Raw genomic sequence first — 14,174 nt, forward strand, 5'->3', positions numbered from 1 at the left:
TAAGTGAATTTTTAATTTTTGGGGAAATTCACAACATTTGATTTTTCGCCGATTTAAAGGGGGTATTTATTATCTGTTTTAGGTCTGTTCTGGAAATTTGGGAAGCTTATAAATATTAACTTTTCAATACATGCTTCTGTCTTCTTTCACCTTTTTAATTTGAGGGCCTGACGAGTGAATGAATCATGTTTTAATGTGATCAGCCTACATCAGTCCATAGAGGCCTTCCTCGATGAGGTCCTTTTTTATTTTTATTTTCTTTACTGCAATTTGGGGCCATTGTATACTCCAGTTAAATATTTATTTTATCTTAGCTCGTCTCTTAATCTGTTTCTTCCAGATTCTTCTCTCAGGTGCCAGTTTGTAACTCTTGTGTGTTTCAGTATTTATCTTGCCAAGTTCCATGTGTGTTTTTGTTTTTTTTGTGATCAAAATGACAAGGGATTTTATTTTCTATCTGATCCATTAGTTTCTCTTCTTGTCCCATTTGGGTGTGTCAATATGGCATCTTTCCATGGCTCTTTGCATGCAGTTTTTGCTCCATCTTCTTCGTTACTTTTTGGTACTGCCATATTGCCATTCCTGGAAGAACACATATTGTAAAATTTCCTTTTCAAACCCAACGGCAGTTTGCTTTTCATTAATTAATTGTCAAAATGCCCATCATGCTGTAATACATCTCTTCATTTCAAAGTAATCTGTATAAATTTGTATGAGTTGGACTAAGAAAATGTAATCACTGGCTTCTTCAACTTCCCATTCACCAATTTTGAATCTCCCTTTTCTGCATAGTGTGAGCATTAATTTTATCTTCGACATATTCATTTGTAGTCTAAACAGTCATTTGCGGAATTGTCGGTGGTTTGGTCTTTCTCCACAGACATTTTTTTCCATTTCCCCAATTTTACCTTTGTAACACTCCTTGACATTAGTGAACAATTTTGATGGGATTCTCCTTTTCTGACACACCTTTCCATCTGATTTTGCCACGATTTTAATGCAGTTTCAAGGTCGATGTTTTAGCATTATGTACGGCACTTAATATATTGACTTATTTGGAGTTGATATTTCGGTGATAGAGTTTGTTCAACTTTCCATTAAGAAATTAAGATATCAGAAAAAGACGATTAAATTCCAGTGAGTGCAATAATATGTAAATATAACCACCTTTAGAGGCCATTTTTCCCCGCAAAGCGGGGGTTGGCCTTTTTCGGGAACCGTGGTTGTTGTTTTTTGGTCCCCTTTTTGAAGCAATGTTTTACGGCCGGATGCCCTTCCTGCCGCCAACCCTTTTTGTCGCCTTTTACGACAAGCAGGGAATTACCAGTGAACTGGTACTCAATTAGCCGACCTCGGAAGGATGACAGGCTGAGTCAACCCCCCTGGCGTTAATTCAGCGATCGACCGCGATTCGAACCCAGGATCCTAGGATCCTAAGCTGGCACCCAGCCGCTAGGCCAACACCAGGGATGTTGGTTTGCAATGATATGCAAATGCAATAATATGTAAATCTAGATGGAAAATGGTTTGGATATATTGAAAGAATGAATAATGAAAGACAAGTGGAAGGATGTACTGAAACATGATGAACAGCAAAAGGCCAGTGGGAAAATGAAAGACTCGAGGGAAGCAAACAGTGGTAAAGTATCTAATGGAATCTGAAATGTCTATGGAAGAAGTACAAATTCCAGCCCAAAATAAGTAACAGTAAAGAGCTGTGTTTTATGTCTTTGTGACATAGCAGTGGGGATATAAAGAATGAAGAAAATCTATATATATATAAAACACAGTTTGTGTGTGTGTGTGTGTGTGTGTGTGTGTGTGTGTGTGTGTGTGTGTGTAATGTTACCGATAGACTCCGAAACGGAGAGGCTCACGTGCTTGATATTTGGCATAGACATGGCCATTGAGCCTGGGAAGAACATGGCTGACCTAAAAAAAATTATTTCATAATTATTTTTTTTACCATATTTTTACCTCAGTGCATTTCAGCGAGGAATATTATGCACGGAATCTGAGGCGGTGGCAGAGCAGCGCGCTGATTCGCTCAGAGCGATCACGTGATGTTCCTTGCCGCCATAAACTCAGTTACGCGTTCGCACGTATTTCAGAGCGAAAAGCGATTGCATTTTTTCACATTTCAGCGAGGAACATTGCCATTCACACCACATGGGTTTTTTTTTTCTTTCATCTTTACGAGATCCATATTTTTTATTCATATTTACCTCAGCGCATTTCAGGGAGGAATATTATACACGGAATCTGAGCAGGTGGCAGAGCAGCGCGCTGATTCGCTCAGAGCGATCACGTGATGTTCCTTGCCGCCATAAACTCAGTTACGCGTTCGCACGTAATTCACACATTCAAAACAAACGAGATCCGCGAAGCGAGTTGGTCGAGTCGTGCTAACCAAGATGGCGACATAGCGGCTTCACTTTTCACGGAGTATGAGCGTTCTATATATTTTCAATTCAGTGTGCCCGACTCACTCACGTACTTGATTTGTGGCATAGACATGGCCATTGGGCCTTCACGGTGTAATTTGTGCGAGGCTTTTGTCCGAGTGAGCTTGAGTCGAGAGGGTGAATGTACGGGTTGGGAATGTACGGGTCTCCCTTCCCCCGCCCGGCAACGCCGGTACTGGAGGGCGTCACAGGATCGGTGAGTCTCCAAAATCCGCTTCGTGCTGTTGCGAAGATGCAGGACGATGTCGCGATTGTTGTGCTGCTCTCCGACCATGAGAACTGCAACATCATTGTTGACTGGCCCTCCCCTTCCCTCCCCCTTCCCACTCCCCCCTCTGTCCTCCCCTCCCCCTCCCTTCCCCCTCCACCCTACCCCCTCCCCTTCTCCCCTTCCCCCTCCCCCTCCACCCTACCCCCTTCCCTTCTCCCCTTCCCCCTCCCCCTCCCCCTCCCTTTTCCCCCTCCCCCTCCCTTTTCCCCCTCCCCCTCCCTTTTCCCCCTCCCCCTCCCTTTTCCCCCTCCCCCTCCCTTTTCCCCCTCCCCTCCCTTTCCCCCCCCCTTCCCCTCCCACCTCCCCCTTCCCCCCTTCCCCTACCCCCTCCCCCTCCCCCCTCCCCCTCCCCTCCCCCTCCCCCCATCCTCCCCCTACCCCCTCCCACCCTACCCCCCTCTCCCCCTCCCACCCCTCCCCTCCCCCCTCTCCTCCCCTCCCCCTCCCCCCTCTTCTCCCCTCCCCCCCCCCTTATCTCCCCTCCCCCCCCTCTTCTCCCCTCCCTCCTCTCCCCTCCCCCCCATTCCCCTCCCCTCCCCTTCCCCCTCCCATCCCCTCCCCCGCCCGGCAATGCCGGGTACTTCTGCTAGTTATTATATAATGAGAAAATTACAGAAAGCATATCCTAAAGCCAAGTGGCTGGAATTACATTTTGATCGACTCGCTCGTAATTCAATCCATGTTGTGCATTGCATTTGCTAAGTGAGTACCTACGTCTTAATTTCTTACCGAGTAGTTTTTATTTTTATTCGGGCACAGTGCATAGTGGGCATAATGTGGCGCTTATTGATGAACTTTGTTCAGTGTCATGACAAAATGCTTTGACTGGAATAGTGTCTGTATACAGCCTTATGATCTTTTCCTCCATCGGCTCTTTTCCACTATTATTGTATGCAGTTGGTGGCCGAAGAGGGTGGATTTGAGGTGGTGTGCAAGGAGCGCCATTGGTCACGAGTGGCTGCACTAATGGGCTATGGTTCGGGCAGGGCAGTGGGCACGTTGCTGCGGTCGCATTATGAGCGCGTTCTTTACCCCTACGACCTATTCCAGTCAGGAGTCAGCCTCTCGGTGAATCGTCTGTCCCACTTGGGCTTGTAATTTCTTTGTGCTGTGCAGCTTTGTGAAGATTCTGAATTGTATATTGCGGTTTCAGCTTTATTGATGCAAATGAAAGAATATCGTGCTTACATCTTTATCTGAGTGCATACCCCTGGATGCTTTCACCACAAATTAATATATTTGCTTTAACCAGCTTTATCACCTTATACATTGGATGCTCCCTTCAAAATGCTTCCCCTTCCTAACACTTTTTTATGCAGCGTATCTAATCTGTGCATCTTAAAAAACTATTTTCTTTTTGATGCATTTTTATTCAATGGAGACACAATGTAGAGCTTCATTCATTATCGGTGAATTCTCCAGCGCTGGGTTTGGGATTTATTTATTTTCCTTTAATTTTAAAATGCTCCTTGTGCTTTGATTCTGAACCAGACCATAGCGCAACTGTCCAAGTTGAAAACTCCCTCCGTGCTGTCCGCACCAGAATTGGGTACACGTGAGGTATGTAGATTCATCTCAGTTGACCCTGTCCCATAACCCAGCGCTGCATCAGTTTTTTTTTCATTTTTTAAACCAACCTCAAGCTTATTTGCAGATAGATTTTGATGTTTTGATTATGGCTGCCAGCACACCCACTCCATATTAATTGCTTAATATGCATTTCACTTGCATGTAGATAAAAATCATTTTATACACATTTTGGCAGATCAAACTTAAAAATAAAGATTCAAATTGTATTATATAATCTTAACGTTTTTATTTTTCTTTTCATATGATGTAGGAGTCTTGAGCACTATGATCAGATCGCTAGGTTAAGCATTGGGTTGTGACCAAACTGCCCGATGTTTAACCTTTTGCATCTGTAATTGCATAACCATCACTCCTTACTCGTGAGGCTTCCACAGGAATTTAATATACAGCATTTGTCTTCTGATCATATCATAATATCATATTGAGTACTCTCTCTCTCATTTCTGAAATGTATGTAAAGTCTAATTGCTGTTTTCATTTGATACCACGTTTAAACCCACAATTGTGAACAAATATCAGTGAAATATTTGTTGCACTATTGAATGTGTTACCACAGAGTTATTATTTTTTATTTTTAAATCTAGGAAGGAATATTTTGCTGCTTGCTTTAATTCTGCATGAAATCCCAAGCATGGCCTTTTCACACTGCAAGTGAACCATGCTGTGCCATGCTCGTTTCTGTTGTATAGTTTCTGTGTGGCATGGCATGGGTTAAATTGTAGCGAGAAGAAGCAGAAGAATACCATTGGAATGTTGAGAATTAAATTATTTTAAGGAAGAGATATGGCTGCTGTTTTTTTTTTAAATCAAGTTTTCCAGATGTTTTGCATTGACCTCAGTTCTCTTTTTCCCATCAGTTCCTCAATGTAACCCTTGTACCTTTTTGTGCTTCCTAGAGTATCAGCAAGCCACCTGATATTTTTGGTGAGAAGGATTGCGAATACAAACCCCATGGAATTCCACTGCGGCAATCGGTTCAACCATCACCTGTAAGCTGTGGCCGCCGTGCAAAAAGGCTAAAGTCGGAGGTATGAGCACTGACAATCTTTGACTATTGATTATTATCGACATGTTTTCCGCTGGCAAGATCGTCCATAATTGAAATTTGCATTCTCAGCTCTCCACTACATGGGATTAGCTGATGTTTTCTGTTTTACAAATGTTACATTATTCTGAGCGAACAAGGTTTATATGGAGGTGCCGTTTATGGATTTACTGATCACATTTTATTAGCATTTGCCCCTCCATTTCTGTAGAAAATACTTTTTGTTTTGACTTGCCTTTTACATGCAACACCAGTGAATGTTACCATTTTATGGAGATGTGTGGATTTAAGATGGCACCATTGTTTATGGTGATTGGTCAGTAGGAAGTGTTATTGATAGTATAAGCAGGTCCATTAGTGCAACTGTCTTGAAGGTCATGGTGGCTTGGACTGAAGTGAGACATTTTGTTTCTTTGATATTTTATAGCCCGAACCCTTTGATGCTGATGTGAACAAGAACTCAGAGCTTCGTAAGCTGCAAATATTTGGTGCAGGTCCCAAGATGAAAGGCCTTGGACTTCTCACCAGGAGAGATAAGGAAACCAGAGGTGAGCGTTTCGTATTTTCTTTTTGTAAACTTTAGATAATCATTTTACCGACATTGTTTTGTGAATTCAGCAAAACTTTTTCCTCCTTATGTTTCCTCTAAAATAGAGCTTTTGCTGTTTTTAATTTAATTGTAATAAAATTTTATTTATTTATCTATGCAGAATTTGAAGAGAAACCATAATGAACTAAAATATCATAAACTGAGAATTATTATATATTATCATTATCAATTGTTTTGCTACACATGTATGTACCGTGCCCTCCTGTATTGGAAGAGTGAAGTAAAATTTGTTATTATTGCTATATACTCAAGAAATTTGGATTTGAGATCAAAAGATGAATATGAGGCAAGAGTACAGAAGGTCATCTTTTATTGTTCGGTATTTATATGCATATATGTTTTACCATTGTAGGATAATAGCACTTTTTATGTTCAATCGCCCCATTTTAGGTAAGCATAAGTATTGGAACAGATGACTGGCAGGTGTTTCTTGGTGCTCAGGTGTTTCTTCATTGATCTTTCACACGTAAAAGAGCTGTGAATGTCTAGTCTTGGTTTTATCCTTTGCTTTTACCTTGGGAGTCTGCTTTTGGAGTCAGTAAGCATAAACCAACATGAAGACCACATAAATGTCTATGAAAGAAAAAGAAGCAATTTGGAAGCTGAAAAAAACAAGAATTCAATTACAACCATGCAACAAAAATTGGGCATAGCAAATACAACTAGAACGCCACTCAGTAGAGCACATACTCCCACTGTGGGTCAAGTTGGAATAGTACGATTTCACAAAAGTTTGAGGGAGTAGTTCAGTGACAACACAAGACAAGACAACACAAGACAGACACTGCACAGATATATATTTAGAATATATGGAAGGTAATGTTGAAAAAAAACAAGGCAATTTCACTTACATTTTCGGATTCAGCGTTCAATTCCATATCGGTGAGTGTATTTTGAGGCATGTGTGACTTCAAATAAAATTATTGTAAGCCAGTAAAAACGTTCGTTTCATTCCTTAGAGATACAACATGTAAAACTGGCCCAAACGTCAAAACAAAACTCGCTCATTTTAAGTCGTACAAGCTAATGCGACCACTCATTCTTCTGGGAAGAATCCCGTGCACATGCTGGTCACACTTATAACTCACCTAAGTTTTTATAAGTTCATCAAATACTGACACCGCGATTGACATTTGCCGAGGTAAATGTTGATATCTCTTCTGAGGTAAAAAAAAACAAAAAAAACAAACAAACAAAAAAACTTTTAAAGCATTATATGTATCAAACGATACATTTTATGAAACGGGGAAACCTAATACACACTTTGGTGGTTTTAAAATGACAGAATATGGCTTTATTAGACAAAAAAGAACCATGAAGACGACGCTGCTGACAAAATACACCGCTCTAACGCATAACCACGAGTTTAAACTACATTTACAACAAATATGAAAACTATTTTAATATCACAATGTTAAATATAGAATATATAGCAGATAATGTAAAAAAAAAAATGAGCCCTATCTTCCAATGGTAAACAATCCTTCAAACAATTCCTGGATCCGGAATAATATCCTGAGCTTTACCAAAAACTAATCGATTCTTCCTTATCCCAAGGGCAATCATCCCACCAACTTTCACCTGCAGTGACACCAATCACCAACAACTGCAGTTGATGATAGCAGAAAAGAGCAAATACCTATTTTAGGGGGTGAAACAGAACACCCATTAAACCCCAATTATTTTTAAAAAAAATTATTTTTATTTTTTAATGCCATGAACAAACTTTGGTGCATCATGGGTGATGAAAGTTGTGGTCAAGTTTCATTGAAGTTTTGTGTGTAGTTTCAGAGAAAAAAGCAAATACCCATTTATTTATTTTGGGCGGGGGGAGGGGGAGGGGGGGTCAAACATGGACCCACTTTGACCCGCGATAAACCCTCTAGGCTCCAATGTCTTTAATGCCGTGAACAGAGAGTTGCAACATCCCAAATATCATTTTAGCCAAGTTTGGTCACAATCCCATCCGCAGTTTCATAGAAGAAGTTGCGAATGTTGACGGATTGGCAGACTGATAATGCATCATCCCATAAGCTCTATGTTCCAGGTGAGCTAAAAATCATCAGAGATGTGAAGAAAAAACAACCATAAAACAACTGTCAGTGACATCACTAACAACCTCCAGAGTCAGGTCAGGTCAGGTATGCGGAGCAGCACATCGCCATGTCCTTTCCACCGGTACTCCAGGGGCCTCCGTCTGGCCATCCCCCAGGCAGAAGCCTGGCCCATCCCCATCTCTATGAGATGCCAATTAACCTGCTGCAACCACGAGGCAGGTGGTCAGCCCATTTGCCTCACTCACGAGGCTCCCTCGCTGAGATGATCTGATGAACGGGATCACCGTCGGGGAAAACGAACCGCATGTCCACACAGCCACAGTTGACGTTCACGAACTAGAAGGTAACAAATATCATCCTTGTTTCTCTCAGCAAACTCGTTGGACACAGTCTGACCAGCGATAGTCAAGGATTCTCCGAAGAGACCTGGAACTGAAGGAGTTCAGTCTCAGTCTCAAATATTTGGTCAGAGTCCAAGTCTCACATCCGTAGAGCAAGACTGGAAGCACCAAGGACTTAAAGACTCGGACCTTCATCCTCCTGCATAGGTACCAACAGCACCACATGCTATGATCCAGTGTATCCATGACTTCCCTGCCTTTACCCAGACACTATCTACCTCTGGCTCACAACATGCGGAGATATGAATATCACCGCCAAGGTAAGTGAATCTTTTTGTGACCTCAACATCCTCACCACAAACAGGTACACACAAGATAGCAGCATCCAATATGGCATTGAAAGCCTGGATATTCATGTTGACCCTGGAAACCCGTAATTCCAGCGGTTCCGACTCCTCATTCAGGGCCTGGATGGTCCCAAAAGGATATCCGGCGTCTCCACAAAGATAACTGCAGCATCATCTGCAAAACCAAGGTCAAAGTTCTTGACATTCCTGAGTGATGCACTGCAGCTTGATCTCTCAGACATCCTCCCCAGAATGCAGTCGGTACAAGCCCTGAAAAGTGTGTAGGCCAATTCACACCCCCTGACAAACTTGAGTATCAACTGGAAATAAGTCAGAGATGGAACCACCACACCTCATGGCACTCTCAGTACCAGAGTATAGTTCAGAAATCTGATGGATCAGTATTGTTGGCATCCCACGAAGACAGAGAATCCTTCAGAAGAAATCAGATTCACTGAATCGAACACTTTGCAAAGATCAATATAGGCTATGAGCAGCCCCTGCTGAAACTTTCGCCTAGATTCAGTGAGGACCTGAAGAGCAAGGATACGGTCAATCATTGACCTCTTTGGCATAAAGCCTGACTGCTCTTGGTGCTGGTGCTCAAGTAGATGGTGATGAACCCTATCAAGAATGATCCGAGCAAAGACCTTGCCCGGCACTGAGTAGTGTCGCCCCTCGGTAGTTGTTTCCATCCTGGAAATCACCCTTCCCTTTTCAGAGAGGGACAACAAGGTCCCTCTTCCTGTCAGTTGGGATGATGCCTGTGCTCCACACAGAGCACAGAACTGTATGTAACAACTCGAGTACAGCTTTTCCACCAGCCTTGAGAAGCTCAGCATGGATGCCACGAATCCCAGGAGCTTTGCCCCCTTTCAACCGGTTCACCGCAGTGTGCGTTTCTACAAATGAAGGTCGTTTACAGTTCATTGGAGGGTCAGCAATAGGGATAGTAATACCCCTGACATCCATCTCAACAGCTGATGGGTCAGCCTGGTACAGCCACTGAAAGTAACTTGCCCAGTAGCCCTTCACTTCAGACTTCTTTGTCAAGAGCCAACCACCCTCCATTCTAACTGCAATACACAGTGTGACAGGCTTGGAGGAACGCAATGCATGGATTTCTCTGTAAACAGGAGAAGAATCACTTGACCACGGGTGATGCTCTACCCTTTCGCAGATTCCTCGCACATAGTCCTCCTTGTCCGCCCACAGCGAACGTACAGTTTTACGCTTCAGCTCTCTGAACAGCTCAGCTCTGCCATCAATCCTGGCCCTGTGACTGGTCAATGGTATCCAGTGTCCCTTGGGAGACAAAGTTCTTCTTTGCCTGACGGTGGGTTCCAAGAAAACTACCGGAAACATCAAGGATGATAGTGTTGAAGACACTCCACAACTCTTCAGGATCTCCCAAAATACCCAGACTCTCCAAAACCCACTTAACCTGTTTGCAAACTCTTCAGCTAGCTACACTCTCATCTTTGAGCTTGCCAACCTCCAGCGTAGGCTGGGATGATAACATTTTCTTGGATTTGAGCCACAACTTCAAAGTTGCTACAACAAGCCTGTGGTCAGTATTACGGAACTGAGCACTCCGGTAGACCCTGCAGTTGTGATGCATCCTCCAGCGACCATCGACAAGCACATGGTCAATCTCCTTTGCCACATCACCAGTATTGAAATACCAAGTCCAGCGATGAGGCTGTAGATGGCAAAACCATGTACCAGCCACTCTTAGTCCATGATTTCTTGCAAAGTTGAGGAACTTCGTGTAATTCTGGTTCAGTTCCAGATCCATGGGACCAACACATGTCTCATAACCATCCCTATCAGTGCCAGTCGATGTATTGAAATCCCCCTCAAGACTAGAAGATTATCTCTCTGGGGCACTGATCAACCACAGACTTGAGCTCAACCATAGAATGTCTCCTTCACAGTGAGACCACTTGCCCCAATTGGAGCACATACGAGTCCAGGGAAATGACGCCCAAAGAGTGATTAATCCTCAGTCTCATCATATGCTTTTTGACTGGTGTTACCTCAATTATCAAGGGAGTCAGCTTATTGGACACAGCTACAGTAACCTCTTGGGAATGGTAACTATCAGTGACCAGACCAGTAGTAGGTGTAACCACCTGCCTGATCTCACCACTATGTGGTCTCCGAACTTCAAAAAGTGCTGCAACACTGATGTTCAAATGCTGGAGCTCAGAGGATAGCAGAGATAGGTGATCATCCTCTCTTGGAGTGAGGATATTCGAGTCACCCACCCAAAGGAACCGCTTCAGGTTAATCCGAGTGGATTCTGGTGTACGACACTTCAGCACCACTACAACCCAACCCAGGAAGGTTACCCCATGCTTTTCCTTCTATCATCAAAGAATCGGGGGCCTAAATGCTTTGCCCCAATCCCGTCATCTGGTTAGCTACCCTGCAAAGGCCAGCTGCACAGGAAGTACTCCCATGGAGTGGGTTTTTAGTTTTAGTTGCGTCCTTTGTGTATGGTGCACTTGGTGCAGAATGAAGTGTTTTATGGTAGCCGCAGTGCAAATCCTGCTACCATCCTCCTAGAAAGAGGTAACCCAACAGCAGGAGGACGTCCGCATACACAGTTGGGCACCAGATATGGATGGCCATTTGCTCACCTTAAACATGTCTTGTTTGTAATCCTGCTGTGTGTCCATATCTATACACCCTCCTCACCAGCAAACCTGGTGGGGGAGACAGTTTAGTTGCTGACAAAACGACCATGAAACAGGTTACTACAGGTTTTTCATGATACCTATTGCAAGTCACAGATCTGGCCTGACCTGACAATAAAACCTGACCCTGACCTCCAGAGTGCAGGGGTGAGCGAAAATATCACAATTTACTGTTCGCAGAAGACTTCAACAGCAGGATTACAAAAGGCTACACAGCAAGATGCAAACCTCTCATCAGCACCAAAAATAGGCCATATTAGAATTTGCCAAGAAGTACAGAGGTGAGCCGGTAGAGTTCTGGAACAAAGTTTTATGGATAGGTGAGACCAAGATAAACCTTTACTAAAGCAAGGGAAAGGCAAAAGTGTGGAGAAAGGAAGGAATTGCATATGATCCAAAGCATACTACCTTATCTGTGAAGAGTCGGAGAGGTAATGTCATGGCTTGCACTTGCATGGCTGCCTCTGGAACTGGTTCACTCATCTTTATTGATGATGGCAGCAGCAAAATGAATTTGGAGGTGTACAAAAACCTTTTTGTTTGCCTTAAAACAAGAAAATGCCTCAAAACTCTTTGGGTGGCACTTCATCATGCTGCAATACACTGACCAAAGACACTGCCAATGCAACCAATGAGTATCTCGAAGGAGGATACCAAGAGTTTGGTGATGTCAATGGGTCACAGGCTCAATGCAGTTATTGCATGCATGAGGTATGCAACCAAATAATATGATACTACTTTAATTTACATTAAGTTAATCAGTTCCAATACTTGTGCTTACCTAAAATGGGGGGATTTCACATAACAGTGCTATTGTTATACAATGGTAATGAAACAGAAAACCAAATGCTGCATGGGAGTCATCAGAAGGAACCAGAAGAAGTACAGAGCAAAGATGGAGTCATCTGGAGGAATCTGGATAGGATTCGGATTTCAGCCGCTACCCCCACAACCTGGAGTCCATGCAGGCACAGCCAAGTGAGCCTTACAGAAACATTTCTGCAAGAATTCACTTCTTAGGCAGATAGATAAAGAAAGAGAGAAATAAAGAAAAAGCAAGAATTCGAATGAATAAAGAGAAATGTGAAAAGGTAGATAGTAATGTGAAAGGAACAGAGATGTTGGTAAGAACCCCGATATATAGATTTCAGCAGTTCTTCCTCAGGCAAAAATGCAGCAACAGTTACAAGCTACCAGAGGCCCATCAGCAGGGAAGCAGAGTCCACACAGCATGAGGATATGGTGCAATCATAATGAAACGAAAAGCCAAATACTGCATTGGAGTCATCAGAAGGAACCAGAAGAAGCAAAGAGCAAAGATTGAGTCATCAGGAGGAACCTGGGTCGGATTCGGTTTTCAGCCGCTACTCCACAACCCTCAAGAAAAACATATATGTATAGATATACCAACAAATAAAAGCTGACCTTCTGTACTCTTGCCTCATATTCATTTCTTTATCTCAAATCCAAATTTCTTGAGTACTGTATATCGCAATAATAACAAATTTGACTTCACTGTTCCAATACTTAAGGAGGGTGCACTGTATGTGCAGTGATCCATAATGCAGTCCCTGTTTTAAATGTAGAATACCATATTGTTAATGTAAATAAAACACCCTAATGTTTGATAATTCGTCCCTTAAAGGCCATTTATTGCCGTTTTAATTTGTGAGCATAAAATTTCAACAGAAGCTCCTGTGTTCTCAGCACATTTTTTTCATTCGTTCGACATCATTTTCCACTGAACGCCAAATAATTTACTTCGGCAAATAGGCAAAAACATTGTGGATATAACTTTCTTATTCGTCCGCATTAGTTGGCTTGCTGGCATACTTTTTCTTGAGCACATCCCCACAAAAAATATTGCACGTGGTTAAATCAGGACTCCTGGATGGCTTTTTATCAGTCCTCCTCACTGAATCCATCTGTGTGGAAAGTGGGGATCCAACCAATTACCAAATTCAATCAAGAAGTGTGGAGTGACACCATATTGCATAAAAATAATCTTTTTTTAAAGTTTCATCTTGTTTTGTCCCATTGCTTAATTTTTGGAAGAAGAAAGTTTTGAAGCATTTTTTGGGGTATACAAAGTCAAGCCTCGTGTAACAGCTAGAACACTGAATGGATCAGGATTCAACAGAATAGAAAGAGGGAGGAAACGCCAACAGCAGAGTTGTAGGACAAAATAGTGAGACTTTGACAAATAAGGGACGTTGGGAGGTAAGAGGAGTAATGGGAGGTTGCATGGGGTGGACAAGACTGATGCAGAAGCAGAATCTCAGGTAGGAAAATTTGGAAATTTTTTATGAGGTGGGCTTGGGAGGGTGGGGGGTTAATGGAGGTAATAAAAAAGTTCATGGTTTTAGATGGGGGATGATCTGAGATGGTGGTGAACAGTTGTCTTTAAGACCAGGAGGGCAGAATGAGATTGAAGAGAAATGTGGAAGTTGGTTCCACAGGCAGGAAAAAAGAATAAGTGGAGGTAAGCAGTGATTCTGGATTTATTGCCACCAGAAGGGGGTTGATGTGTGCTCTGTGGAAACCTAGGGGGACAAAGTACAAAAAGAGCAGAGGGTGCAAGACCAGAAAGGAGGCGGTAGAAGACAGAGACCTCTGATCTGTCTGCAATGTGAAAGCGATAGGCCCACGAACTCCACTTCGAAGTGGGACATTCCAATGATCTATCTCCATTGATTCCAATGATTAATGAAACATTTCTCAGATTATCCCCAATCCAAATCTTGAG

The 14,174-nt window shown here is 42.8% G+C and overlaps 1 protein-coding gene across 3 annotated transcripts in view; it reads left to right on the forward strand.

The window, feature by feature from the left end:
• Nucleotides 1-14,174, forward strand: part of LOC137438801 (lysine-specific demethylase 5D) — a 153,230-nt gene that overhangs the window by 42,167 nt on the left and 96,889 nt on the right. For 2 of the 3 annotated variants that reach the window (XM_078767342.1, XM_068134172.2), the window contains exons 4-7: nt 3,634-3,804; nt 4,228-4,296; nt 5,223-5,354; nt 5,799-5,919. In XM_078767342.1, the coding sequence (XP_078623468.1) occupies nt 3,634-3,804; nt 4,228-4,296; nt 5,223-5,354; nt 5,799-5,919 (493 nt within the window). The remainder of the gene's footprint in view (nt 1-3,633; nt 3,805-4,227; nt 4,297-5,222; nt 5,355-5,798; nt 5,920-14,174) is intronic. The other variant, XM_068134180.2, reaches the window with a different exon arrangement.

The sequence above is a fragment of the Myxine glutinosa genome, chromosome 1, assembly GCF_964187855.1.
Source record: "Myxine glutinosa chromosome 1, kmMyxGlut1.1, whole genome shotgun sequence".
Classification (NCBI taxonomy): Eukaryota; Metazoa; Chordata; class Myxini; order Myxiniformes; family Myxinidae; genus Myxine; species Myxine glutinosa.